General features: G+C 27.9%; 1 protein-coding gene, 1 long non-coding RNA gene and 1 other non-coding gene across 7 annotated transcripts in view; 2 read left to right on the plus strand and 1 right to left on the minus strand.

Annotated features, from left to right (window-relative positions):
* The window catches only part of LOC119603260, a 52,221-nt gene that overhangs the window by 16,712 nt on the left and 8,311 nt on the right, over positions 1-27,198 (plus strand). The window contains exon 2 of the long non-coding RNA XR_005231401.1: positions 9,797-9,841. This is a non-coding gene — a long non-coding RNA (uncharacterized LOC119603260). The remainder of the gene's footprint in view (positions 1-9,796; positions 9,842-27,198) is intronic.
* LOC119603259 (protein Shroom) overlaps positions 1-27,198 on the minus strand; it is a 118,102-nt gene that overhangs the window by 12,428 nt on the left and 78,476 nt on the right. The window contains exon 1 of one of the 5 annotated variants that reach the window (XM_037955242.1): positions 11,620-12,282. The exons of the other annotated variants lie outside the window; for them this stretch is intronic. Within the exon in view, the coding sequence (XP_037811170.1) occupies positions 11,620-11,654 (35 nt within the window). The 5' untranslated portion in view covers positions 11,655-12,282. Of the gene's footprint in view, positions 1-11,619; positions 12,283-27,198 lie in introns of those variants that run through there. 5 annotated transcript variants of the gene reach the window in all.
* Positions 15,352-15,424, plus strand: Trnak-cuu. Its single transcript has one exon. It is a non-coding gene; the product is annotated as a tRNA-Lys (tRNA).

Below are 27,198 nucleotides of genomic sequence, written 5' to 3' on the forward strand. Positions count from 1 at the left end.
AGAACTAGAACAGAACTAGAACAGAACTAGAACAGAACTAGAACAGAACGAGAACAGAACTAGAACAGAACTAGAACAGAACTAGAACAGAACTAGAACAGAACTAGAACAGAACTAAAACAGAACTAGAACAGAACTAGAACAGAACTAGAACAGAACTAGAATAGAACTAGAATAGAACTAGAACAGAACTAGAACTGAACTAGAACAGAACTGAACTAAAACTGAACTAGAACTGAACTAGAACTGAACTAGATCTGAACTAGAACTGAACTAGAACTGAACTAGAACTGAACTAGAACTGAACTAGAACTGAACTAGAACTGAACTAGAACTGAACTAGAACTGAACTAGAACTGAACTAGACCTGAACTAGAACTGGAACTATATTGACTATAATGTCTATAGTCATTAGGTTATAGTCGATATAACCTAATGTCTTGAAACTATCTCTTTTATAGCAATTGGTCTATATAGAGTATAATCGTTAGACTGTAGGGAGTATAGTGTTAGAACTAGAACTGAACTAGATCTGAACTAGAACTGGAACTATATTGACTATAACGTTTATAGTCATTATGTTATATCGACTATAGTCTTGAAACTATCTCTGTTATAGCAATTGATCTACATAGAGTATAGTCATTAGACTGTAGGGAGTATAGTGCTAGGACTAGAACTGAACTAGAATTGGAACTATATTGACTATAACGTCTATAGTCATTAGGTTATATCGACTATAGTCTTGAAACTATCTCTTTTATAGCAATTGGTCTATAACGTTTATAGTCATTATGTTATATAGACTATAGTCTTGAAACTATCTCTGTTATAGCAATTGGTCTATATAGAGTATAGTCATTAGACTGTAGGGAGTATAGTGCTAGGACTAGAACTGAACTAGAATTGGAACTATATTGACTATAACGTCTATAGTCATTAGGTTATATCGACTATAGTCTTGAAACTATCTCTTTTATAGCAATTGGTCTATAACGTTTATAGTCATTATGTTATATAGACTATAGTCTTGAAACTATCTCTGTTATAGCAATTGGTCTATATAGAGTATAGTCATTAGACCAACGGTTCCCAAAAGGGGGTCCGCGGACCCCTAGTGGTCCGTAGCAAAATCCTAGGGGGTCCGCGAAGACGAACGAAAAAAATCATGAATAAAAAATATTATCTATATGTTAGAAAATATTAAAAATATCTCCAAATTTGTCATAAATACTAAAATACACAATTTTTATTCAATAATCCCAGATTTGTTGGTGACTCTTTGAATTTTATTGTTTCGGTCGTTTATCAGGATGAAGCTAGGCCTTACAAATTTATTGTTTCACTTTTATAAAGTAAAGTATTACGTGATTTGTAATTTTTATAAATGTATATGTATCGAAATAAATGTTTTTATAGCAGACGGATAATGATTTGCCTTAGAATTAAATACTGATACTGGTATCCCAGGTTAGGTCACATTTCATAATATTTTTTTAAATTGTAAGCAAAAGTGTTAATCTAGTTAATTTTAAATATAAATATTCCATTCCGACGTGATACACAGATTTTAACTTCATTTTGTTGTCCAATATTATTAAATCAACATCAGAAAATTCATAGCGTTTTGCGTAAATAGTCAAAACCACCCAGTAAAATAATTCGTAGGTATTTTAAAATTCAAAATTAAGATCCAAATTCACAGTACATTCGCAAAGAGTTCAGGTCATATTTTATGTGGGTAACGCATTCCGCAACAACATCGAAGAAGTCTAACTTTCACATATTTTCTCGAAAACTTAGCTTACATACTCAGCTCACTCCTATGCAATCGCAAAAAAATTTAGAAACATGACTCTTTAAGCACATGTCGACAATACTTGATAAAGAAACCTTTTCTATACCTTGACGAGAAATGAACATGAAAGCTCTCACGATCATAAAATTAAACATCATGTTAGAAGTCATTCTATATTTAAAACCATGCAATTGAAAACATCTCCGATCTCAATGTACGGGAATATTTTATAGGGTTTATGGACCAGGACTAAGACAATTTTCGGACGAACAATTACACAGTGATACAGCAAAAAAATGCAGGGGTTCTCATATACCAATTCCATTTCGTTATAGTCCATAGAGTAGGAATATATTTTTAATTTTTCCCGATCACTTCGTTTAGTTCCTTTTTAAGAGCAAAAGATGTGAAAAAGAGCTATTTTTGAAGTTTTAACTTTAAAAAAATATATTTATGGTAGTTTGCAACCGATTTTCAAATTGGATATTTTGTTTTAAAGATACAAGTGTTGTCTTTCAACCCAAAAAAATAAATCCAAAATTTATGATTAATGTCTTGGTTACGGCCTTTTAAGTAAAAAAACTCACATTTTTTTCACAATTTTTAATTTTTATACTGCTCTACGTTGGCCATGAAGCAGTAACTTTAGCTTTTATTACATTTGAAAAAAGGCACATTAAGTTGGGTTTCCAATGATGGTCAATTTATGATAATCGATGAAAAAGGTTATGAGTTGTGCTAAGTTTTATAAAAATATAGCATATTTCTTCCATACAAAAACGTTCATGTTTCTGGTTTTCTTTGTAACAAGTTTAAAAAATGTTTATAAACATTTTTATACAAAAATTAATTTGTATGGAGAAAACCAAAAATTCGAGGAACATGCTATTAGAAAAATTGGCATAAATCATCCAGTTTTTCATAGATTTTTATGAAATAACAAGTTTTAGAAACCTTCCTTTATGTGATTCTTCAGGAAAGTAATAAAAGATGAACTCACTGCCTCAAGGTCAAAGTAGAGCATGATGAAAATGAAATTTTTTTAAAAAAGTGTGAGTTTCTTTACTTAAACGGCAACACTTGTATCATTAAAAAAAATATCGGATTTGAAAATCGGATGAAAACTACTACTAAACTTATGATTTTTCAAATTTAAAACTTCAAAAATGGCTCTTTTTCGCATCTTTTGCTCTTAAAAAGTAAGTTAACGAAGTGATAGGGGAAAACTAAAAATATATTCGTACTCTATGGACTATAACGAAATAGAATTGGTATATGAGAACGCCTGCATTTTATTTTTCTTCACTTTTGTATCACAGTGTTATTTATAACAATAAGATATCAAAATATGTATGGGGGTCCGTGAAATTAAATAAATTCCTCAAGGGGTCCGCGAAGTAAAAAACGGTGGGAACCGCTGCATTAGACTGTAGGGAGTATAGTGTTAGAACTAGAACTGAACTAGAACTGAACTAGAACTGAACAAGAACTGAGTCGTTAGACTGTAGCGAGTATAGTGTTTAGACTTGACCTTTTATAGTTTTTAAACTATAATGACTATATCGTCCCCTACTCTTGAAACTATGTGAACTATAGTCTTGAGATTACAACGTCTACAGTTATCTAACAATACTACTGTGCAGCTAAAGACCGATCATTACAACTACAAACAATAACAAATCAAATGACAAAATGTGACCAATTTCAAAAACTGAACTTGATTTAAAAATGACGAAAAACATCAAACAAAATAGCTATAGCTATAAACAAAAAATATAGGTCTGTATATGAATAAATAAGAGAAGACAATAACGGTATTATTATTTCAACAAAATCATTAATACATAATCATGACTTTTTTTTCTTTCTTTGTATAAACAATAGATTCAAAACAAAAACACCAAAAATAAGATAAATAATTTGCATAAAATCAATTTAACATATTTCAGTTCAAAAATGCTCTATTATAATTATTACATCATATAGACAAAAAAATGTGTTAAATAAATGATCATTATGTTGGATGGATGATAATGATTTGCGTACGGTAGTGATGGTCGAAGGGAGCTTACTAGTGTAAGGGGTCATGGAGGAGTAGTGTAGGAAGGGGGGGAGGGGGGATAATGAAGTTAATTTATGTTTTCCGAAACCAGCTGCTTTTTAAGCCGGTAGATTTAAACAAAAGTACGTATAAAAATTTATTTCTTTCTTTTACATTATTTACAATTTGTAAATTGTAAATTTTTTATATATTTGTTTACAAATGTGTTTGGTATTCTCATATATAGTGACTTCCGTTGTTAAAATTAATTACACTGAAAGAAAATTGTTGTGCAATTTCTATTTTAAGAATGAAATTTGTAAAAGCTTTTGAATAGAAGAATTTTGTATTTAATGGATTAAGGGTATTCATGTAGTTGCTTAAAGGGATGGTAACCGAAGCTATATTTTTCAATGTGGCAAATGTAGCGTTAATTACTTTAAGCGATTTCTTTTAAACTAATCTAATAACCATTTTTAAAGCATATTTGTTTAATCAGCTGTGAATACTGTTATTAATCATATGATTTAATATGCCAACAGTGTTGCAATAGTGCGTAATATATATTTTTTATAAAAACGCCAACGTTTTTTTCTATTTTATCCCCTATTTTACCTGCAATTTTTCCATTATGGAATTTGCATGTTACATATACTTTTTTAAACAAAGTGTGTGAGTGTGTATAACTTAGTGCTGGTTTAGACAAGTATTATTGCAAAATTTAACAACAAAAAAAAAAAATGTAATAAAAAAAAATTTGCCATTGGCATGGTTAGTATGTTCAATTACAAACAAATCGCTAACGCCATTAAGACGCCAAAATACACACACAGACTAAACTCAAAAAGAAAAAAAAACTAACAACATTTTATAAATTTGTAAAATAATTTATACAAAATATTAGTTTATACAGTAGCAGTTTGACCAGCTTTAGCTTGCTAGCTAGCAAATGGCATGCTGTTCAACTGGCTCTCGTTGTTTGCTGACTGCAAGCTAGCTAATCACTTGCATTCTTTACACATCATGATGATGATGTTGATGATGATTTCAGCGTTTGTTAAAATTTTTATATATTTTTTTTATAAAATTTCGTTTCATAGGCCTGTTTTTTGTGTTAAACATTATGCGGCTTTTGTGTTTTATTATATTCAGTTTTTTTTTTGTAACGCTCGAATGCATAACAGATGCGACAACAACAACAACAATAATAAAATAATACCATCAAAATGTTAATAAAAGTATTTAAATCATTATTTCGAAATATTAGCCAAACTAAACAAAATATAAAAATAATAAATTTTTTTATAAAAAAATTTAAATAAATCTAGTTTAACAAGTAGGCAGAGAACTAGTAAAGCACTAGTGCGGTAATTGGTTCTTGGTGGGTGGTTAAGACTCTACTAGTTTGACTACTACTCAAAACTAATTTTATAATAATTCAAGACTAAATACATATCTATATAATAACTATTCTAATGTTTTACCTTTGACCTTAGCTATATAAGGCTTAAAGTTTCCCGTTTATAGTACAAACTTCTTTGTATATTTCACACGGAATTAGTTTTAATATTTTAGCTGTTTTATCCGACAAAGTAATTCAATTTTTAATAAAAAAGTATTTTATTCAAAATATATCAGTTTAAATCCCAAGAACTTAGTTGGACAAGGGTTAAAGCTTTTCGATTTCAGTATAAACTTTAGCATTTATAGCTTCTAGGAATACTACTATTTAATTTCTAGAAGATATATGCTGAAATCAAAAAGCTTTAACCCTTGTTCAACTGAGATCTACAGATTTAAAATGATATATTTTGAATAAAATATTTCTTATTAAATCCCCGGATCTTCTAAGGTTGAAATATTAATAGTTATACTTTGTTAGGTGAGTCTGATATTAAAATTATGTCATTTTGATCATAATATGGCCCTAAAAAAGATTTTTTCAAAATATTTCAATTCAAATCGCTGTTAAACCAAACCTATTAGTGTTATTAAACTAATTCTTTGTGGATTCTATTCTTTAATATATTCGTAATAATAGTTTAACAATATTTGAAAAATATTGAAATTCGAATTCTGAAAACATTATAAAAAAGTTATAGCTTATGTGGCCTTATGGAAGGTGACCTATGGGAGTTAAACTTTTATTATTTTCAGATTTTGTTCTCTTATATATTTTTAATAAAATTCGAAAGAAAATTATCGAAATTTTAAAAATTTGTTTAACGAAATTTTAAAAAATATTGACTAAACTATTACTTTGAAAGATTTTTTTTTAATATTTCAGTTCAAATCATTGTTAGGACCAAACTATAAGAGTTATAGAACTAATTTTTATGAAATTCTATTCTCTAATACATTCTTAACAAATTTGTAAAGAAAATTGTTTAAGTTTTTAGAATTTGTTTAACAAAGTTTTAAAAATATTGAAATTTAAATTTTGAAAACGTTATTAAAAAAGTTATAGCTTATGTGGCCTTACGGGGGGTGACCTATGGGAGCTAATATGTTTATTATTTTCAGATTTTGTTTTCTTATATATTCTTAACAAAATTTTAGTAAAAATTATCAAAATTTTAAAAATTTTTTTTAATAAAATTTTAAAAATATTGACTAAACTATTATTTTAAAAGTGTTTTTCAAATATTTTAGTTCAAATCGTTGTTAGGACCAAACTATTGGAGTTATTGAACTAATTATTTTTGGATTCAATTCTTTTATATATTTTTAACCAAATCCTGATGATAAATTTCGATATTTTTGGTAATCGTTTAATAATATAGTAAAAATATTCGAAAATTTGTTTAGCTTCTTGGGCCTTAAGGGAGTTGACCTATGTGAGTTAAAGCTTTAATTCTTTTTGGATTTTATTCTTTTATATATTCTTTATAAAATCCTTAAGAAAATTATTAAAATTTTTGGAATTTGTTTAATGAAATTTAAACATTTTTCACTAAACTATTTATTTACTTTAAAAATTATTTTAAAATATTTCAGTTCAAATCGCTGTTAAAAAACTGTTAGAGTTATAGAACTAATTCTTTTTGGATTTTATTTTACGATATATTCTTAAACAATTCTTAAAGTAAATTTTTAAAAATCTTGAAATTTTTTTAACAAAATTTTTAAAATATTGAAATTTAAGTTTTGAAAATGCTTTATATTTAATACCAACTTTCTGGAAACTTCGTTAAGCTAGATAGATGACTTATTACGAAATTAACTGACATATAGGGGTCACTTTTGCAGTAGAAAAATGATGTACAACTGTACCTTGTAGCACTCTCGTTTTTTTCTTATAAATTTAACTGTGAAAGGGGTTTAAAACATTTTGAATAATATAATGGAGGGTACAGAAAAACAGCAGGGGCTCGTCTCCTAAGTGATAAAACATATATTTGTACAGTTTTTTTTTTATAACTTTGTTTGTTGTTTTAAATTGACAATAAAAAAGAATCAAATAGAAAAAATGGCATGTGCAGCAGGTCTTTAAAAAAAACAAATGCACTCACTCTCTGCTAAGAATATAATATTAGAATTAACATCTGCTACTTAAACAGAATTATCGTTTAGACATCAACCAACATCAACCAGTCTTATGGTATAAGAAATACAGACAGATGTTCTGTTTTTGGTCTTACTTTAAGAATATAGATTTTCCTTTTTTATGTCTGTTTTTGTGTTGTAATTTTTGATACGTGCTTTAATGTAGAGAATTTTACTTAAAGAAATAAATTGGAATTTATTTAAGTATTCAATCAAAATAACAACAACTACCGATCGTTTTAAAGTAATTAATTGTATGTGGGTCATACACATACATAAAAACAACAATTGATCTATTTAATTCACTTTCTAAAGATCTTTAAAAAAAAAAAAACGGGAAGTGTTGTAGTGCTTAGAAAAAAAAATTAAAAATTGAATAGAAAAGATTTCTGGAATTTAATGAAGAAAAAACACATGGGTTATAATGAAACAAAAAAGTAATCTTTATTATTTTTACCATTAAGACTCATTTCACTTTAATATTAATTATAACGAAACCAGAAATTGCAATTAATGTTTTTTAAAAGGATTTGGTATTTAAACAAAATCATATTTTCAAAACCCTAACAAAGCCCTCATCATCAAAATGTTATGCTTTAATAATTTTACAAGAAATTTTATGTTATTTTTGTCTAAAAACATTTAATTTTTTCTCTTTTTTAACATGTTCTTGTTAATCATATTATAATGAAAACCATATGACGAAATTTTAATATTTCAAAAACTTCAACTTGTTAACGTTATTATGTTTTACAAGAAAATGATTTTTAAAAATTGATAACAGAAAAATTACAGCAACTAGCACTAGTTGGCAGTAAACTGTAACTAAAACAACTTTGACCAGCACTAGCAATTAAATGCAAATTTTGTTTAAAAAAATGCCTTAAAGGCCTTATTTAATATTGTTTAAAAATATGTTTAAAAACTGTTTAACAGAATGCATACTAACACTTGAATTTCTCTAAACAATTTTTAAATGTTTTTTTTTAATATATTTTCTTCATTTATAAAACATTGCAGAGACTTTCATTTAAAATCAAAATCACTTAAAGCCAAAGCACGATCAAAACATTTAAAAATCATTTGATGTTTTCATATCAGATTCCTGTGTGTAAATATTTTGTCTCTTTTTTTTTTTTTTTTTGTATTAAAAATGTATGTTTAAATGTACTTTCAAAATTTGTAATGTAAAACAATTGTGTTTTATGTGTTTTTAGTTTTTTTTTTTTACTTAAAACTTTCTTTCAAATCATCATATTTAATAGTAAAATAAAATTATGGTTTCAAATATTAACAAAACTGTTAAATGTCAAAAAAACCTTACACCCTTTATAGATGTCACTGACAGAAATGTCACTGGAGAGATCATTGAGTTTAAAAATTAACTTAAACACTAATTTAATAATAAAATTATCATGTTTAGAGTTTTTTTTTTTAATTTTTAAAATTTCAAAAAGTTTTCCTAATTGTTAAAGTTTATTTTCTTTTTTCACTAACATTCCATAAGTTTGACCTTTTGACCCCCCTAAGTAACATAAGAGTTAAAGCTGGCCAATTTCTGTAAAATCATTTAAGAATCATAGAAAAACCTCCTTCAAACATGATTTATTTGAAATCTATTAATAAATTTTTAAAATATGTGAAATATTTTATTAAAAAATATTAAAAAGTTTGACCTTTGACCTTTATTTTTTCCCATTTTATTTATTTATATTATAAACATAATTCTATAAAAAATAATTGAAAGTTTTGCAATATGTTTAATAAAATTTTAAAAATATTCATTAAACTGTTACTTTAAAAAGTTTACTAAAATATTTCAATTCAAATCGTTGTTGAGGTCAAATTATTCGAGTTATTGACTTAATTATTTCTGGATTTTCTGCTCTTGTATATTCATAGTAAAATTTTGGATAAAAATTTCAAAATTTTTAGAAATCGTTGAACAATATTTCAGAAATACTATTATTCAAGTTTTTAAAACGTTATAAAATGAGTTTTAGCTTTTCTGACTTCAAGGGAGGTGACCTATAAGAGTTATTGATTAAATTATTTGTGTGTTATGCTCTTATGTACACTTAACAAAATTCTAAAGAAATTTAACAAAATTTTTGAAATTTGTTTAACAAAATTTTAAAAAATATTAACTAAACTATTACATCAAAAGATTTTTAAAAGAGGCAACTTCAAGTCGTCGTTAACTCTCAAACTATTAGAGTTGTCAACTTAAATCTTTTTGGGTTTTAAACTGTTATATATAATTAACAAAATTTTGGAGAAAATTATTAAATTTCTTACAATTTGTTTAACAAAATTTGAAAAATATTGAAATTTGAAAATTTTATATAACAGGTATTGATTTCTATAAAATTGTGTTTTTATAAAATTACTAATGATATTTCTCATTTCAGAGCTGTCGAGGAATTGGATAACATTAAATAATTTGTCTCAATTTTGTAAGTGTCACCTTATTCCAACCTAACCCAACTAATTTAAAAATATAGCACTGTTAAAGTTATAAATCTAATAACATGAATGGTGCGGGTAAAATTAAATAAAAAGAAAAAAATTATACAAATTATATTATATATTCTTATGAATATTTAAACATTTCGTGCTAAAAAAAGAAACAAGTAGCAGGAAACATGTGGTAATATATTTAATAAAATTAAATGGAAAACTCAATTAGCTAAAACTAAAATGAGGTTACAATTGTATATATTAATGTATCGCCTGGTCCTGTTCTAAACCCAGAGGGGTTGTTTATAAGCCAATAGCAATGATGTCATTTTGAAAACAATACAAAAATGGGGACATAAAATAAACAAAACTGAAAGAAACACAACACAAATGACCTGAATTGTCTTAGAAGCCAAGATAAATAGAGATGTATATGGGAGATATACATATGAATATATTGATTGAAATTTCTTAAACCCCATATATTCTAGAACAATGACTTTACAAATTGTCAAATGTTGTTTGTGTTCTGCAAATAATGCAAAAATAATATTATATATAAAATTTAGAAAGAAGAGAGAGCAAAAGCAAACAACAAAACAGGCGTTGCGGTCCATGAATAAAGCACTGAGCTGTAACATTTTGGAATTTTTACGTAAACTTGAACTTAGTGGCTTTGGGGTTTTATGTGTGCAAAATATTTGTATACCGGGAACAAAAGCAATAATAACAACAACTTACACTTTGGAATGCAAAATTGCATTATAAAAAAAACGTAAGAGCAAGAAAGACTTCATAATTTTGAAAGGGAAACAAAGGAAATTGTATACTCTGAAATTGAAACCTGCCACTAAAGCAGAGGGGGAACTTAACACCTGTTAAGCATAAGAAATTGTTTATTTATATTTAAATAAATAAAGAAATAAAAATGAAAACAAATAATAAAAAATAACTCTTGAGCAAAAAGCCAGATAAAAAAAAAATTTTGTATAAAATAATATCATTAACAAAAATATTTCGCAAAACATCTTAAAGATTGTTTTTTTGTTTCAATTTCATGAAAATTTATACACATATGACGTTTTTTCACAAATAAATAATATTTTTATTTTTTTGTTTTTGTCTTTGCCTGTAGTATTTTAAATTCTAATGAGGAAAATCTATACAGACTATTTATAAAAATGATGGCATTTATTTTTGTTAATGTGTGTACCCTATAGCAAAAAAAGCAGCACTTAAGGTTTAGTTAGGTAACTTACAAGACAAATTTGTTATTTTTTTTCAACCCGAAAGGGTTTTTAAAAATTTAGATTTTTAAACAAATTTTTAAAATAAATTTGCAAAAAATGTAAATTCTTTTACTAACGAGGTCAAAGGTCAAATTTTTGGATATTTTTATTCAAAAATTTAATTAAAAATTAAACTAATTAATTAAAATATAGAGAAATATTGAAATATTTGTATGAAAGTTTAGGGAAATGGTACTTTGTTGCTGGTACTTTTCTAAAAGTTCACTTTTCTAATTTTTTGTTTAAGAGTTTAAAACTTAAACAATTTAGACGGTTTTTGTCTTTAATGAAAAATTAAGAATGCGCTTCAGAAGAATTTTAACAGATTTGGGCAATTTTGTTAAAAATTGTTCATAATTTGAAACAAAATATAAATTTTAAATAAACATTACCGCATTTCTTAAGTTTCTAATGCCGTTTATTTTGTTCTGCCCCTTGTAATTTTTATATATTTCAAATTTTTATTAAATACCAAAGAAAATTACCTTAATTGATTGAAACAATCAAATAGTTTAGGCATGTTGCTAGTTATAACAAACAATTCTTATAACTTTCGCGTTTTTTAACATGTGTTTCTTGTATATTTTTGCGTAGAAAATTCGCTTATATTTTTATTATTTCTTTTCAAAACAGCTGGTTTTTAATTTTAGCGTGTCTTAATTTTTAGATCATTAGACACAAAACATTACACTTCAAAATTATTTTTATAACAAAACAATTTTAATTGTTATAATTTTATTGCTTTTCTTTAGATTTTTCCTTAGATAAATTTCTAAGCCATTTGGTGTTTTTTCATTTATTTATTTTTTTGCTATTTTTTTGTTATTATAATTATTATCAATTAACAATTATTATGATTGTTGTGTTTAAGTTTACTATACAAATTTTCTCAATATATTTTTTTTAACACACAACAAAAGTTGTTTATTATTAAGGCGAATACCGCTTGAACTGATCAACGAATTTTGATAATTTGCACGCGATCAACGCCGTCGCCGCCACCAACCCATCATCATCGCCAATACACGAAATTGAAAACAACTGTTGAAATTATAAATTTGAAAAAAAAAAAATCTAAATAAAAAAACACTAAAATAATTTGCGTGAAAATTGAATATGTTTTGGTCGTGGGGCATTTTTTTACGTCTCTCTGGATGCTGTTTTTTGGTTGGTGGTCGTTCGGTCAATGTTAATATTTGTTGTGTTTTGTTTTTGCAAACAAATTTTAGTTTTATGTATTATTTAATGAAAAATAAAGAGATTGAATACTTTTGCTTTTAATTTTAATGGGCCATTTATTTATGACAATTTTTATTTTTTTTTTTAAAGATTTATTAGTTAAAAGCAGACATGTTTTCTTCTCTTTTTTTTTTAATTTTGCATATTGGTTTGAAATTCTATACTAAGAAAATAACAATTTTGAAGAAATATTTTTGTTGTTTTGAAAATATATTTAACAAAACATAAAGGCGCCTTTTGATATATTAAAGTTTTTCTAAAGAATTATTATAAAAAAATGTACACACGGAGAAAAAATATGGTTACAGTTAACATTCTAAGAATTCTCGATACTAGATTAATGTATAATCTTGATTACAGTCTGATCTTTAATCTTGCATAGTTTAATCTGTTTTCTAGACTTTAGTCTTTTTTTAACCATGTTCTCTTAAATGAAGTTTGATCTATAATACCCATCATAGTGTTGTCTATATGAATATTGATCTATAGCCTGGACTATAGATTGATCTACAATTATTCACTAAATTCTCGCTATAGATTGATCGATACTCAGATATATAGCCCCGACTGTAGATTGATCTACAATCTTCACCAAAGTCTCGCATGTAGATTGTTCTACAATCCTTCTGTTCTAAAGTCTCGACTATAGATTAATCTATAGTCCGATCTATAGCCTCGACTATAGATTGAACTTTAGTCTCGACTATAGTTTAATCTAGAGTCTCGACAATAGTCTGATCTACACTTGGATCATTTTCGTATGATGTAAAGTTTCGAATATAGTCTGATCTATAGCCGCGATTATTGTCTGATCTATAGTTTGGGTTTGCTTAAGACTCTTTAGTCTCTACTATAGTCTGATCTATATTTTCGACTAAAGTTTCATACTGAATCTCGTCTGTTTCTTGATCTAGAGTCTCCATGATCTATAGTCTCGACCACAGTATGATCTGTAGTCTCTAGTATAGCTTAATCTACGGTATCCGTTGTAGTTTTATTTGTATTGTCGATTATATGTAGTTTGATCTTCAGTTTGATCTATAGTTTCCACTATAGTCTAATCAATAGCATGGACTGTAGTTTAATCATTAGTCTCGACTATAGTTTGGTTTTTAGCCTTCACTTTTGTCTTATCTACAGTTTGATCATTATTGTCTATAGTTTGATCTACAGTCTTGACTTGACTATTCTCCACTAAGGTTTCATCTTTAGTCTCGGCTATAGACAGATTTATAGCGCGATTATAGTCTCAATTATAGTTTGGTTAATAGTCTTCACTATAGTCTGATCTAAATATTGATCATTCTCGTCTATTTGATGTATAGTCTCGATTATGGTTTGATCTTTAGTCTTGACTATAGACAGATTTATAGCTCGACTATAGTCTGATCATTAGTCTCGATTATATATAGTGTCGACTATATGTAGTTTAATCGCTACTATAGTCTGATCTAGTCTAGTTTGATCTTCATACTTAACTATAGTATGATCTATAGCCTTGACTATAGTTTGATCATTAGTCTAAACTATAGTTTAGTCTAAAGCTTTTTCTATAGTCTGACCTACAGTTTGATTATTCTCGCCTATTTGATGTATGTCTCGACTATGGTTTGATCTTAAGTCTTGACTATAGATAGATTTATAGCTCGACTATACTCTGAGCATTAGTCTCGATTATAATTTGATCTATAGTCTCCATTATAGCCTCATTTATAGTGTCGACTATAATTAGTTTGATCTCTACTATAGTCTGATCTTCATACTCAACTATAGTATGATCTGCAGTCTCCACTATAGTCTGATCTGCAGTTTGATCTTCATACTAAATTATAGTATGATCTGCAGTCACCACTTTGACCATTAGTCTCCACTATAGTTTAGTCCATAGTCTTCACTAAAGTCTGATCTACAGCTTGATCATTCTCGTCTATAGTTTAATCTGCAGTCTTTGATCTTATCTATAGTCTCGACTATTGTCTGATCTATACTTTGCTCTTAAGTCTCGACTATAGACTGATTTATATCTATTTGATAATATAGTCTTTAGTTTAAACTTCATACTCAACTATAGTTCAAACAATATCCTCAATTATAGACTGATCTACAGTCTCAAATATAGTCAGATCTTGACTATATTTGAACTTTACTAAAGTGTTTTGTTTTTCAAAATCCCCACAAAAGTTAATAAACTTTTTAATAAATTTCTTTAATTTATTTTATTAAATTTCTTTTTTTTTATAATTTATAACACTTTAAAGCCATTAAAATATTAATAATTTATATATATTTTGTTTTGGCAACAACAAATTCCAAATAATACAACTTAAACACGCAAAATTTTTTGTTTGAATGACTACACTTTTTGAACAAAAAAAAAAAAAATCATTGAAAAGACACATAAAATAAACATTTTAATTAAAGAAAATGTTAAAACTTTTAAATTCTGGAAAAAAAAATTAAATACATAATAAAAGGCGCCAAAAACTTTCTCAAAAAATAACTTAACAAATTTATAAAATTTTTAATTTAAAACATTTTGGTTTCAGCTATTTTGTTGCTATCAAAATATTCTTTTTAAGTACATGACACCCCATCAATCTTAATTGTTTTATATTTATTTTGATAAATAAAATAGTTAATAATTGAGTTGACAGCTTAAGAAAAGCAAAAATTGAATTGGTAATTGATAGTAAAGGGGAAGCAGTAGCTATATATGTATTTGATAATATAATTTAAATTGTATTTTAATCAAAATTTTAAAATTTACAAAACTTGTTAAAATATTTATCAAAATTTTTAACATTTTCTATTATATTTAACTTTAAAATGGGAAGTTTTGCGGTACCATTCGATATTCTCAAAAATATTTCTGATCCTAAGTTTTTTTTAAACTATTTTTATAAAATATTTTCAAAATATTTTTTTAAATTCTCTAGTAAAATAAATATTATTTATTTTTAAATTAAAAATCAACATGTGCCCGGCTAGCTCAGTCGGTAGAGCATGAGACTCTTAATCTCAGGGTCGTGGGTTCGAGCCCCACGTTGGGCGAACTACTTTTTTTATTTTAAACAAATATTAAATATCTTTTAACAACAGCTCATATTATTACACAAACATATATTGTTAGATTTTTTTCGTAACACTATGGAATGTGCCTCTTACATACTTTGAGGCAATAGAGATCATTTTTCTTAATGTCAATACACTTCACTTGCTCGTCGCTCGCTCACTTGTGCCACATGGCAACAGCATGTTATTGGCCCCTAGTCTCAGTTAGACAAATATCATCAAGATCATTTTGATTTATGCTCTACTTAAAATACTTGTTTATGTTAACGAAAAAAAAATCGTATAACACCATAAAAAGCTTTACAAAAATATTAACAATTTTTCAACTAGACTTGGTACTTTTTTGTACAATAAAAGTACCTTGACTTTAATTTCACCTTTTTATATGTTATAATAACTTCTTAAACAAGTCAATGAACGTTCAAAATAGCTGTTGAAAAATATTTTCAAAATAAATTATCATATTGGGTGGAGTATACTATTTATACTTTCATAACAAAAAAATTAAATCTTGAAGGAAATCATTTTTCAAATTTGTTAAAAAACAACAATTTCAGCTTTATTTATAGTCTAGACAAACTAAGGTTAACACCAAAATAAATTTATTTTCAAAACCAAAAGTTTTCAAATTTGCCATTACTCAATAGGCGTTACTAGAGACCGAGAGAGATCAGTGACAGTCACAGTCAGTTTTATGTTTATCAAATCAGCACTCGTCGTCTTTCTGTGGTCATCAATCAATATGTATTCTTACACAGCAATATGAACAAAAAATCTATATATATAATAAAACAAAAACAATTGTTTGCAATATTTAATGCAAAAGCGTATAAAATGCAAATTTATTAAATAACAAAAAAAAAAAAAACTTAAATAAGAAAGAACTTTTTTTTTTGTAAAAAAAAAACTACAACGCAAAAAGTGCTGCAACAACAGACAAACTGACAGCAACAATACCAACAGCACTAGCTAGCAACAACAATAGGTATTGTTAATGTAAACGTAGAATTTTGAAAATTTTATATGTATTTTGCTTTATAAAAGGAAACGTGATTCTATTGTAAGGGGAAAAATATGAAGTGTGATGTTTTAAATGCTGCAATTTAAAAAAGTACTTTTTTACAGTTTAGTACTTTTTTTCAAAAAAATCAGATAGTAACCAGATAGATCAGATTAAATTTAAACCCATAGATCATTCTATAGTCAAGACTAAAGATCAGTCTATAAAAAAGACTATAAATCAGTCTATAGCCAAAACTATAGACCAGTAAAGACTATAGATCAGTCTATAGTTAAGAGTATAGATCAGTCTTTAGTCAAGACTATAGATCAGTCTATAGTCAAGACTATAGATCAGTCTATAGTGATGACTACAGATCAGTCTATAGTGAAGACTATAGATCAGTCTATAGTCAAGACAATAGATCAGTCTATAGTCAAGACTATAGATCAGTCTATAGTCAAGACTATAGATCAGTCTATAGTCAAGACTATAGATCAGTCTATAGTCAAGACTATAGATCAGTCTATAGTCAAGGTTAAAGATCATCAAGACTATAGATCAGTCTATAGTAAAGACTATAGATCAGTCTATAGTCAAGACTATAGATCAGTCTATAGTCAAGACTATAGATCAGTCTATAGTCAAGACTATAGATCAGTCTATAGTCAAGACTATAGATCAGTCTATAGTCAAGACTATAGATTAATCTATAGTCAAGACTATAGTTGAGTCTATTGTCAAGACTATAGATCAGTCTATAGTCTAGACTATAGATCAGTCTATAGTCAAGACTATAGATCAGTCTATAGTCAAGACTATTGATCAGTCTGTAGTCTATACTATAGATCATTCTATAATCAAGACTATAGTTAAGTCTATTGTCAAGACTATAGATCAGTCTATAGTCTAGACTATAGATCAGTCTATAGTCTAGACTATAGATCAGTCTATAGTCTAGACTATAGATCAGTCTATAGTCAAGACTATAGATCAGTCTATAGTCAAGACTATAGATCAGTCTATAGTCAAGACTATTGATCAGTCTATAGTCAAGACTATTGATCAGTCTGTAGTCTATACTATAGATCATTCTATAATCAAGAGTATAGTTAAGTCTATTGTCAAGACTATAGATCAGTCTAGAGTCAAGACTATAGATCAGTCTATAGTCTAGACTATAGATCAGTCTATAGTCAAGACTATAGATCAGTCTATAGTCAAGACTATAGATCAGTCTATAGTCAAGACTATAGATCAGTCTATAGTCAAGACTTTAGATCAGTCCATAGTCAAGACTATAGATCATTCTATAGTCAAGACTATAGATCATACTATAGTCAAGACTATAGATCAGTCTATAGTCAAGACTATTGATCAGTCTGTAGTCTATACTATAGATCATTCTATAATCAAGACTATAGTTAAGTCTATTGTCAAGACTATAGTTAAGTCTATTGTCAAGACTATAGTTAAGTCTATTGTCAAGACTATAGATCAGTCTATAGTCTAGACTATAGATCAGTCTATAGTCAAGACTATAGATCAGTCTATAGTCAAGACTATAGATCAGTCTATAGTCAAGACTATAGATCAGTCTATAGTCAAGACTATTGATCAGTCTGTAGTCTATACTATAGATCATTCTATAATCAAGACTATAGTTAAGTCTATTGTCAAGACTATAGATCGTCTATAGTCAAGACTATAGATCAGTCTATAGTCAAGACTATAGATCAGTTTATAGTCAAGACTATAGATCAGTCTATAGTCAAGACTATAGATCAGTCTATAGTCAAGACTATAGATCAGTCTATAGTCAAGACTATAGATCAGTCTATAGTCAAGACTATAGATCGTCTATAGTGTAGACTATAGATCAGTCTATAGTCAAGACTATAGATCAGTTTATAGTCAAGACTATAGATCAGTCTATAGTCAAGACTATAGATCAGTCTATAGTCAAGACTATAGATCAGTCTATAGTCAAGACTATAGATCAGTCTATAGTCAAGACTATAGATCAGTCTATAGTCAAGACTGTAGATCATTCTATAGTCAAGACTGTAGATGAGTTTTAAGCCATGACTATAGATCAATCTATATAGTCAAGACCATAGGTCATTCTATAGTCAGTACTACAGATCAGTTTATAGTCAAGGTTATAGATCAGTCTATAGTCAAGACTATAGATCAGTCTATAGTCAAGACTGTAGATCAGTCTATAGTCAAGACTATAGATCTGTCTATAGTCAGGACTTTAGATCAGTTTACAGCCAAGAATACAGATCAGTCTGTAGTCAAGTTCAGTACATACTAATGATTATAGATCAGGAAAAGCTTTATTCCTTTAGAAAAAGTACTTTTTTCCAAATAGCAAAATTTAGTATCTCCCTGATCTATTTCTCCTTTGTTCTTTACAATTCTATCTAGTGAACAGCAGCTACTTCTAGTAGTTTTAGTTCTGCCTGCGTGAGTATCTTGGCTTTCAATCATTCTTCAATATATTCAAGGTCATTTTAATATCGTTCCACAATTGGGGATATGCTAAGTGTATGTATGTATGTGTGTGTGTGTGCATGTATGTGTTGTGAATGTAAAATTTTATTTATTGCAATTTATAGCCACTGTTGGCCAAGGTAAGACAATCAAATAAAACACAAATGTAATGGAAATACACATTGCAATAGACTACGTAGGCAAAATGAAGTTGAGAAACTAAAGCAAAAAAAAAAAAAATGCGGCAGCTTTTTACAAACCAATAAACTACAAAAACATCATTATTATTACAATACATTGCATTATATAGATTTTATTTAGATGGTGTTGATGATGAAGATGAAAACCTATAACTAAACAAAGATCATGTGTAACTATCATTAAAGAAAAGATCATAATAATGATGATGATCGTCATGGGTTTTCTTTTGAGGTTTATTATTATTTTTTTTCTTTTTGCAATTTTATTGCATTGTGGCGTTGTATTGTCTTTGGTTGCAATTTGCCTGCACGTTTTCAATACAATATGTTTAATGCATGGTGGTGTCATTACCATCTTTGGAGGGTTTCAGCCAGCTAGGTAAATAACAACAATGTGTACATTACAGATGGAGGGACAGACTAATAAATGGATGGTTGTTTGCTTGCTTGCTTGGTTGGACAGACAGATTGAAACTTGGAAGTCATCATTAGTGGTTTAAGTGAAGACTCACATGCACGCACACCCAATTCCATTTTACTTGCACTAAGAAGAGTTGTAAATAAAAAACAAAAATCATTTTATGCCTGCCTGCCTGACGCTTGCATACAACAATGTTTTCCTTTTACACTTTTCTTTGGTTGCCAAACCCAACCATACCAACCAGCCATACAAACGGCCTTATGCGTCATTTCCTACGGGAATCGTTTAAAATGTTCAGTCTTTGTTTCCAGATTTGAACAATAGTTTTTGTGTGTTTGAAAAATACTATTGTTTTTTCCATAGTTTTGTTGTTTTCCTTAAATGTAATTTTTGTTTTTGTTTTTTTTTTATTTGGGGAGCTTAAGATCTATAATTTGTTGCAGCCATTATTGTGTTGGAAAATTGATTGTAGAAATTAAATTCTAATCTCTTTTTATTATTCTTTATTTTCTTTTCTTTAAATTCTGCACCTTTTGCAAATATTAGTAGAAAGGTTGTTGAACTTTTTATAAAAGAGTTGCCAAGTTGTTTAGTATTAGTAAGAAGTGAATAAAGAAATAATAAAACTATTCCCGTAGCAGGTTGTTGGAGGGAAAGAAACGCGACTAAAGATCTAAAGACTACAGTCTTTTCTATAGACTGATCTAAAGTCTTTTCTATAGACTGATCTATAGTCTTGACTATAGACTGATCTATAGTCTTGACTATAGACTGATCTATAGTCTTGACTATAGACTGATCTATAGTCTTGACTATAGACTGATCTATAGTCTTGACTATAGACTGATCTATAGTCTTGACTATAGACTGATCTATAGTCTTGACTATAGACTGATCTATAGTCTTGACTATAGACTGATCTATAGTCTTGACTATAGACTGATCTATAGTCTTGACTATAGACTGATCTATAGTCTTGACTATAGACTGATCTATAGTTTTGACTATCGACTGATCTATAGTCTTGACTATAGACTGATCTATAGTCTTGACTATAGACTGATCTATAGTTTTGACTATCGACTGATCTATAGTCTTGACTATATACTGATCTATAGTCTTGACTATATACTGATCTATAGTCTTGACTATAGACTGATATATAGTCTGGACTATAGACTGATCTATAGTCTGGACTATAGACTGATCTATAGTCTGGACTATAGATTGATCTATAGTCTGGACTATAGATTGATCTATAGTCTGGACTATAGATTGATCTATAGTCTGGACTATAGATTGATCTATAGTCTGGACTATAGATTGATCTATAGTCTGGACTATAGATTGATCTATAGTCTGGACTATAGATTGATCTATAGTCTGGATTATAGATTTATCTATATTCTGGACTATAGACTTCTGGACTATAGACTGATCTATAGTCTGGACTATAGACTGATCTATAGTCTGGACTATAGACTGATCTATAGTCTTGACTATAGACTGATCTATAGTCTTGACTATAGACTAATCTATAGTCTTGACTATAGACTGATCTATAGTCTTGACTATAGACGATCTATAGTATTGACTATATACTGATCTATAGTCTTGACTATAGACTGATCTATAGTCTTTACTACAAACTGATCTATATACTAGACTATAGAATGGTCTATAGTCTTGAATATATACTGATCTATAGTCTTGATTATATACTGATCTATAGTATTGACTTAGACTGATCTATAGTATTGACTTAGACTGATCTATAGTATTGACTTAGACTGATCTATAGTATTGACTTAGACTGATCTGTAGTCATTACTATGGACTGATCTATAGTCATTACTATAGACTGATCTATAGTCTTGACTATAGACTGATCTATAGTCTTGACTATAGACTGATCTATAGTCTTGACTATAGACTGATCTATAGTCTTGACTATAGACTGATCTATAGTCTTGACTATAGACTGATCTATAGTCTTGACTATAGACTGATCTATAGTCTTGACTATAGACTGATCTATAGTCTTGACTATAGACTGATATATAGTCTTGACTATAGACTGATCAATAGCATTGTCTATAGACTGATCTAAAGTCTTGACTACAGACTGATCTATAGTCTTGATTACAGACTGATCTATAGTCTTGACTATAGACCCATCTATAGTCTTGACTATAGACTGATCTATAGTCTTGACTATAGACTGATCTGTAGTCTTGACCATAGACTGATCTACAGTCTTACCCATAGACTGATCAATAGCATTGACTATAGACTGATCAATAGTCTTGATTACAGACTGATCTATAGTCTTGACTATAGATTGATCTATAGTCTTGACTATAGACTGATCTACAGTCTTACCCATAGACTGATCTATAGTCTTGACTATAGACTGATCTATAGTCTTGACTATAGACTGATCTGTAGTCTTGACCATAGACTGATCTACAGTCTTATCCATAGACTGATCTATAGTCCTGACTATAGAATGATCTTTAGTTTGGACTAAAGACTGATCTAAAGTGTTATTAGACTATATACTGATCTTTAGTCTTATTCATTTAAATCATTAAAACTTAATTGAAGTTTTCAAAAGGTGTTGAAAAATTACAAAACAGGAAATTTGAAAAAAAAACACAAAAAATATGCTCATAACCTTAAACTTACCTAACTACATCATTTTTCAAATTAAAACTGCTTAATTTTGTGACTCTATAAAAAAAAACGAAACTTAAAGAAAACAACGAAATTTAAACACCATCATTGTCTTTGAAGTTTTTTGTTTTTGTTCATTTAAATACATATTATTATTTTCCTAATTATATGCGGATGTGTTATATATATATATATATATATTTGTTAAAGGTTTTCATCATCGAAAATATAACAAATATTTATTTTGTTTAGTTTTAATCTATTAATAATAACTACGGAAGTTCCCAACCCCAATATCAAATATTAACACCTTAAAATTACTAGATCTAATTTTGTTTTTTGTTGCTGTTTATTATACAAGAAACGTCCTAAGGTTTCAAAATACAGACATAAATATTCTTTAAAATCTAGACAATTAGTAAAGACTTAAAAAATAATTTATTATGCATGTAGTTTTACGATGTTGGGAACGAACTTACGAACGCACTATATATTTAATTTTATTTTATTTTCTAAACATTTTAACTTCTTTTTTTGGATTAGTTTTATACAAAAAAACAGCGTATTATTTGCTCACGCGATCATTATCTTTTATTTTCTGTGTTTAAAATCAAATTATTTCGTATGAATGACTTTTGTGTGACCCAGAAAATCAGTCAGTTTTTGTGTTAAAAAAAACCTTTTAAACAAAATTGTTTTAAAATTAAAAAAAAACTTTTGTTTTCTTTTTTTTTTTTTTTCTTCAAATGTGAATCTAATAACAACAAAATTACAATTTGTAGTTTATTTTTTTCGTTCAGCAACCTGTTTTGCTTTTGTTTTAATATTATTTTTAATGATTTTTTAAGTTTAAATAAAATAATTTACTTTAATTTATGTTAAAAATAATAATAACAATAACAAGTAATATAGGGAAAATTTAATAATTTCAAATTTTCAAAGAAAATTGTGTCTGTTTTTCTTGAACTTGTTTTTATAATAAAAGAAACTAAAAGTTTATTTAAAAATGAAATAAATTTCACTTTTTTATAATTTAAAATGCAATAGAAATGGACTGATCTATAGTATAGACTATAGATTGGTCTATAGTGTTATATTTCAGACTAATCTGTAGACTTGACTACAGAGTAATCTACAGTCTTGGCTACCGACTAGTCAATAGTCTTGTATATAGACCGATCTTGACTATAGACTAATCTCCAATCTTGACAAAAGACTAATCTACAGTCTTGACAATAGACTGATCTATAGTCTTGATTATAGACTGATCTATAGTGTTGACTATAGACTGATCTATAGTCTTGACTATAAACATGACTATGGACTGATCTATAGTTTTGCCTTTGGACTGATCTATAGTCTTGACTATGGACTGATCTATAGTCTTGACTATAGACTGATCTTTAGTCTTGACTATAGACTGATCCATAGTCTTGACTATAGACTGATCTATAGTCTTGACTATAGACTGATCTATAGTCTTGACTATAGACTGATCTAGTCTTGACTAGACTGATCTATAGTCTTGACTATAGTCTGATCTATAGTCTTAACTGTAGACTGATCTATAGTCTTAACTGTAGACTGATCTATAGTCTTAACTATAGACTGATCTATAATCTTGACTATAGACTGATCTATACTCTTGACAATAGTCTTAACTATAGACTGATCTATAATCTTGACTATAGACTGATCTGTACTCTTGACAATAGACTGATCTATAGTCTCGACTATAGACCGATCTATAGCCTTGAATATAAACTGATCTATGGTATTGACTATAAACTGATCTATAGTCTTGACAATAGACTGATCTATAGTCTTGACTATAAACTCATCTATAGTCTTGACTATAAACTGATCTATAGTCTTGACTATAGACTGATCTATAGTCTTGACTATAGTCTGATCTATAGTCTTGGCTAAAAACTGATCTATAGTCTTGACTATAAACTGATCTATAGTCTTGACTATAGACTGACTATAATAGTCTTGACTATAAACTGATTTATAGTCTCTATAGTCTTGACTTTAGACTGATCTATATATAGTCTTGACTTTAGACTGATCTATATATAGTCTTGACTATAGTCTGATCTATAGTCTCGACTTTAGACTGATCTATAGTCTTGACTATAGACTGATCTTGTCTATTAACTGATCTACAGTCTTGTTTATAAACTGATCTATAGTCTTGTCTATAGACTGAAATACATCCTTGTCTATATGCTGATCTTGACTACAGGCTGATCTATGGCCTTGACATAGGCTGATCTATAGTCTTGTCTATAGACTGATCTATAGTCTTGGCTATAGACTGATCTATAGTCTTGACCATAGACTGATCAATAGTCTTGACTATAGACTGATCTATGGTCTTAAATATAGACTGATCTATATATCTTAACCAACTAATCTATAGTCTTGATTATAGACCGATCAATAGTCTTGACTATAGACTGATCTATGGTCTTAAATATAGACAGATCTATAGTCTTTACTATGGACTGATCTATAGTCTTGACTATAGACTAATCTATAGTCTTGATCATAGACTGATCTATAGCCCTTACCATATACTGATCTCTTGTCTTGACTCGAATCTTATCGAATTATTTTCATTCTCACCGTTTCTTTAGATAAACAAATTTTGTTTCAAACTTTAAAATTCTTTATAAAATTAATAAAATTCAACAATTTATTTATTCTTTATTCTTCTTTATTGATCGATATCAGTGTCACATATGGTGTGGGACATTTTTTTTGTTGATTCATATTCTTTTGGTGTTTTAGGAAAATTTGCATTTATGCTAATTAAATTTTTTTTGTATAAATTCCCACGCTTTACTAATATTTAAATAAAAAGCGTCAGAAAAAAAGTTCTCATTATAAAACTTTAGATTAAAATGTCTGTCTATCTAGGTACTAAAACCCCAAAAAATATTTATCAAATTTAAATAAAGAAACACATAAAACAATTGACGTGATGTTAGTCATAAGTAAGACCTCTTTTTGTTGAAAACCAATTTGAATAATTTCGTTTTAAAAAAAAGTTCACATAATAAATGTAATTTTAAAACTAAAGTATTGAAGAATTTAATAAGAAAAATGTAACGGTATGTTTTTTACTTATATAATCATATGGTGGACTTAAACCCCTTTATTTTGGTAGGTAGAACAAAACATGAAATTAATTGCAAAAAATTATATATGTTTAAGGAGAAATGGCCAAACATACCAATATATCATAAATATAATTTGTGATCTGCATTTTAAAATCTAAAAACATGCCTCTTTTTAACTTGTTCGTTCACATTTTTTTGGGTGTTATTGGAGAAATGTTCTTTATGTTCTGTTTTTTTTTGAAAAATTTAAAAAGAAATTGATATTCTTGCAACGATCTTGAAATAAATTTCAATCAATTCTGTTTCTTTTCTCTGAAATATTGTATATGACGATCAGTTAGTGAGTGAGTATGGAATATACTCATTTATTTTTTAAGTACATAGGAGAATGTAGTTTATCGATAAATGGCGGCATATATAACGGTTAATGCTACAAAAATGACACACTTTTTCAAATGAAATTAATAAGAAGAACCTAAAGTTTTGATATAAAGAAACAACAACCTTTCTAAGAGAGTGTTGTAAACAAGATCAAGAGGTGTATGTGAGTAAGTTGTTTGTAAGAGGAAGCCTTAAAAAGGAATTTTGTTATTAGTAGTGATAACAGAGCTGGAAGTGTTTAATTGCTATTTTGTAATTTTATTTATTTTTTCAATCTTTTATGACAAAAATGTTTTAATATTAATTTCAATCGAGTTCCGTTAAATATTTATATTCTTTATTTATTTAATGACTATATGCCGTCATTTTAAGTTTGTTTTTTTTCTTTACTTCTATTTAATTAGTACTTTTATTATTGTTGGTTTTTTTAAACGTGCTTCAGTACTTTTGTTTTTGTAAATTTTCAATTAAACAAACAATTTCTGCTGTTAATGTTGACCACATTTATGAGTAATTTTACTTTTTTTGCTAATACTTTTTTGTTGTTGTTTTTTCTTTATTGTTTATTTATTTAATTTATTAAGTAAACTAAAAATAGCCACCCGGTTTAGTATGCAGTCGTATGATTACATATAATAGATATATAGAATGTTTTAAAGTTTTACAACTTTCAATTTTAAACCTTGCTTTCAATGGTTAGAGAATTTTTTATAAAATTTTTCTTGTTATAAAAAAAAAAAAAATTATTAAAAATTTCTATGAAATGATCTTGATGTATAGTCTTGATCCATTTATTCATCTAGAGCCTTGACTGTAGAGTGATCTACTGTCAAAAAGACTAATCAATAATCTCGATTAGAGACTGATCTTGACTGTAGACTGTTCAATAGTCTGGACCATAGAGTGAGCAATAATCTTATATGTAGACTGATCTATAGTCTCGACTATAAACTTATCTGTAGTCATGACTATAGACTGATCTATAGTCATAACTATAGACTGATCTATAGTCATGCCTATAGACTGATCTATAGTCTTGACTATAGACTGATCTATAGTCATGTCTATAGACTGGTCTATAGCCTTGACTATAGAATAATCTATAGATCAGTATATAGTCAAGACTATAGTCTTGAATATAGACTGATCTATAGTCTTGATTATAGACTGATCTATAGTCTTGACTATAGACTGATCTATAGTCTTGACTATAGACTGATCTATAGTCGTGACCATAGACTGATCTATAGTCTTGACTATAGACTGGTCTATAGCCTTGACTACAGATTGATCTATAGCATTGATTATAGACTGATCTGTAGCCTTGACTATAGATCAGTCTATTGTCTTGACTTTAGTCTGTTATATAGTCTTCACTATAGACTATATAACAGGCTATCTATAGCCTTGACTAAAGACTGATCCGTAGTCTTGACTAAAGACTGATC

The sequence above is a fragment of the Lucilia sericata genome, unplaced genomic scaffold (genome assembly GCF_015586225.1).
Source record: "Lucilia sericata isolate MDLA Ls3-8-SP2 unplaced genomic scaffold, ASM1558622v1 Contig000285F_arrow, whole genome shotgun sequence".
NCBI lineage: Eukaryota > Metazoa > Arthropoda > Insecta > Diptera > Calliphoridae > Lucilia > Lucilia sericata.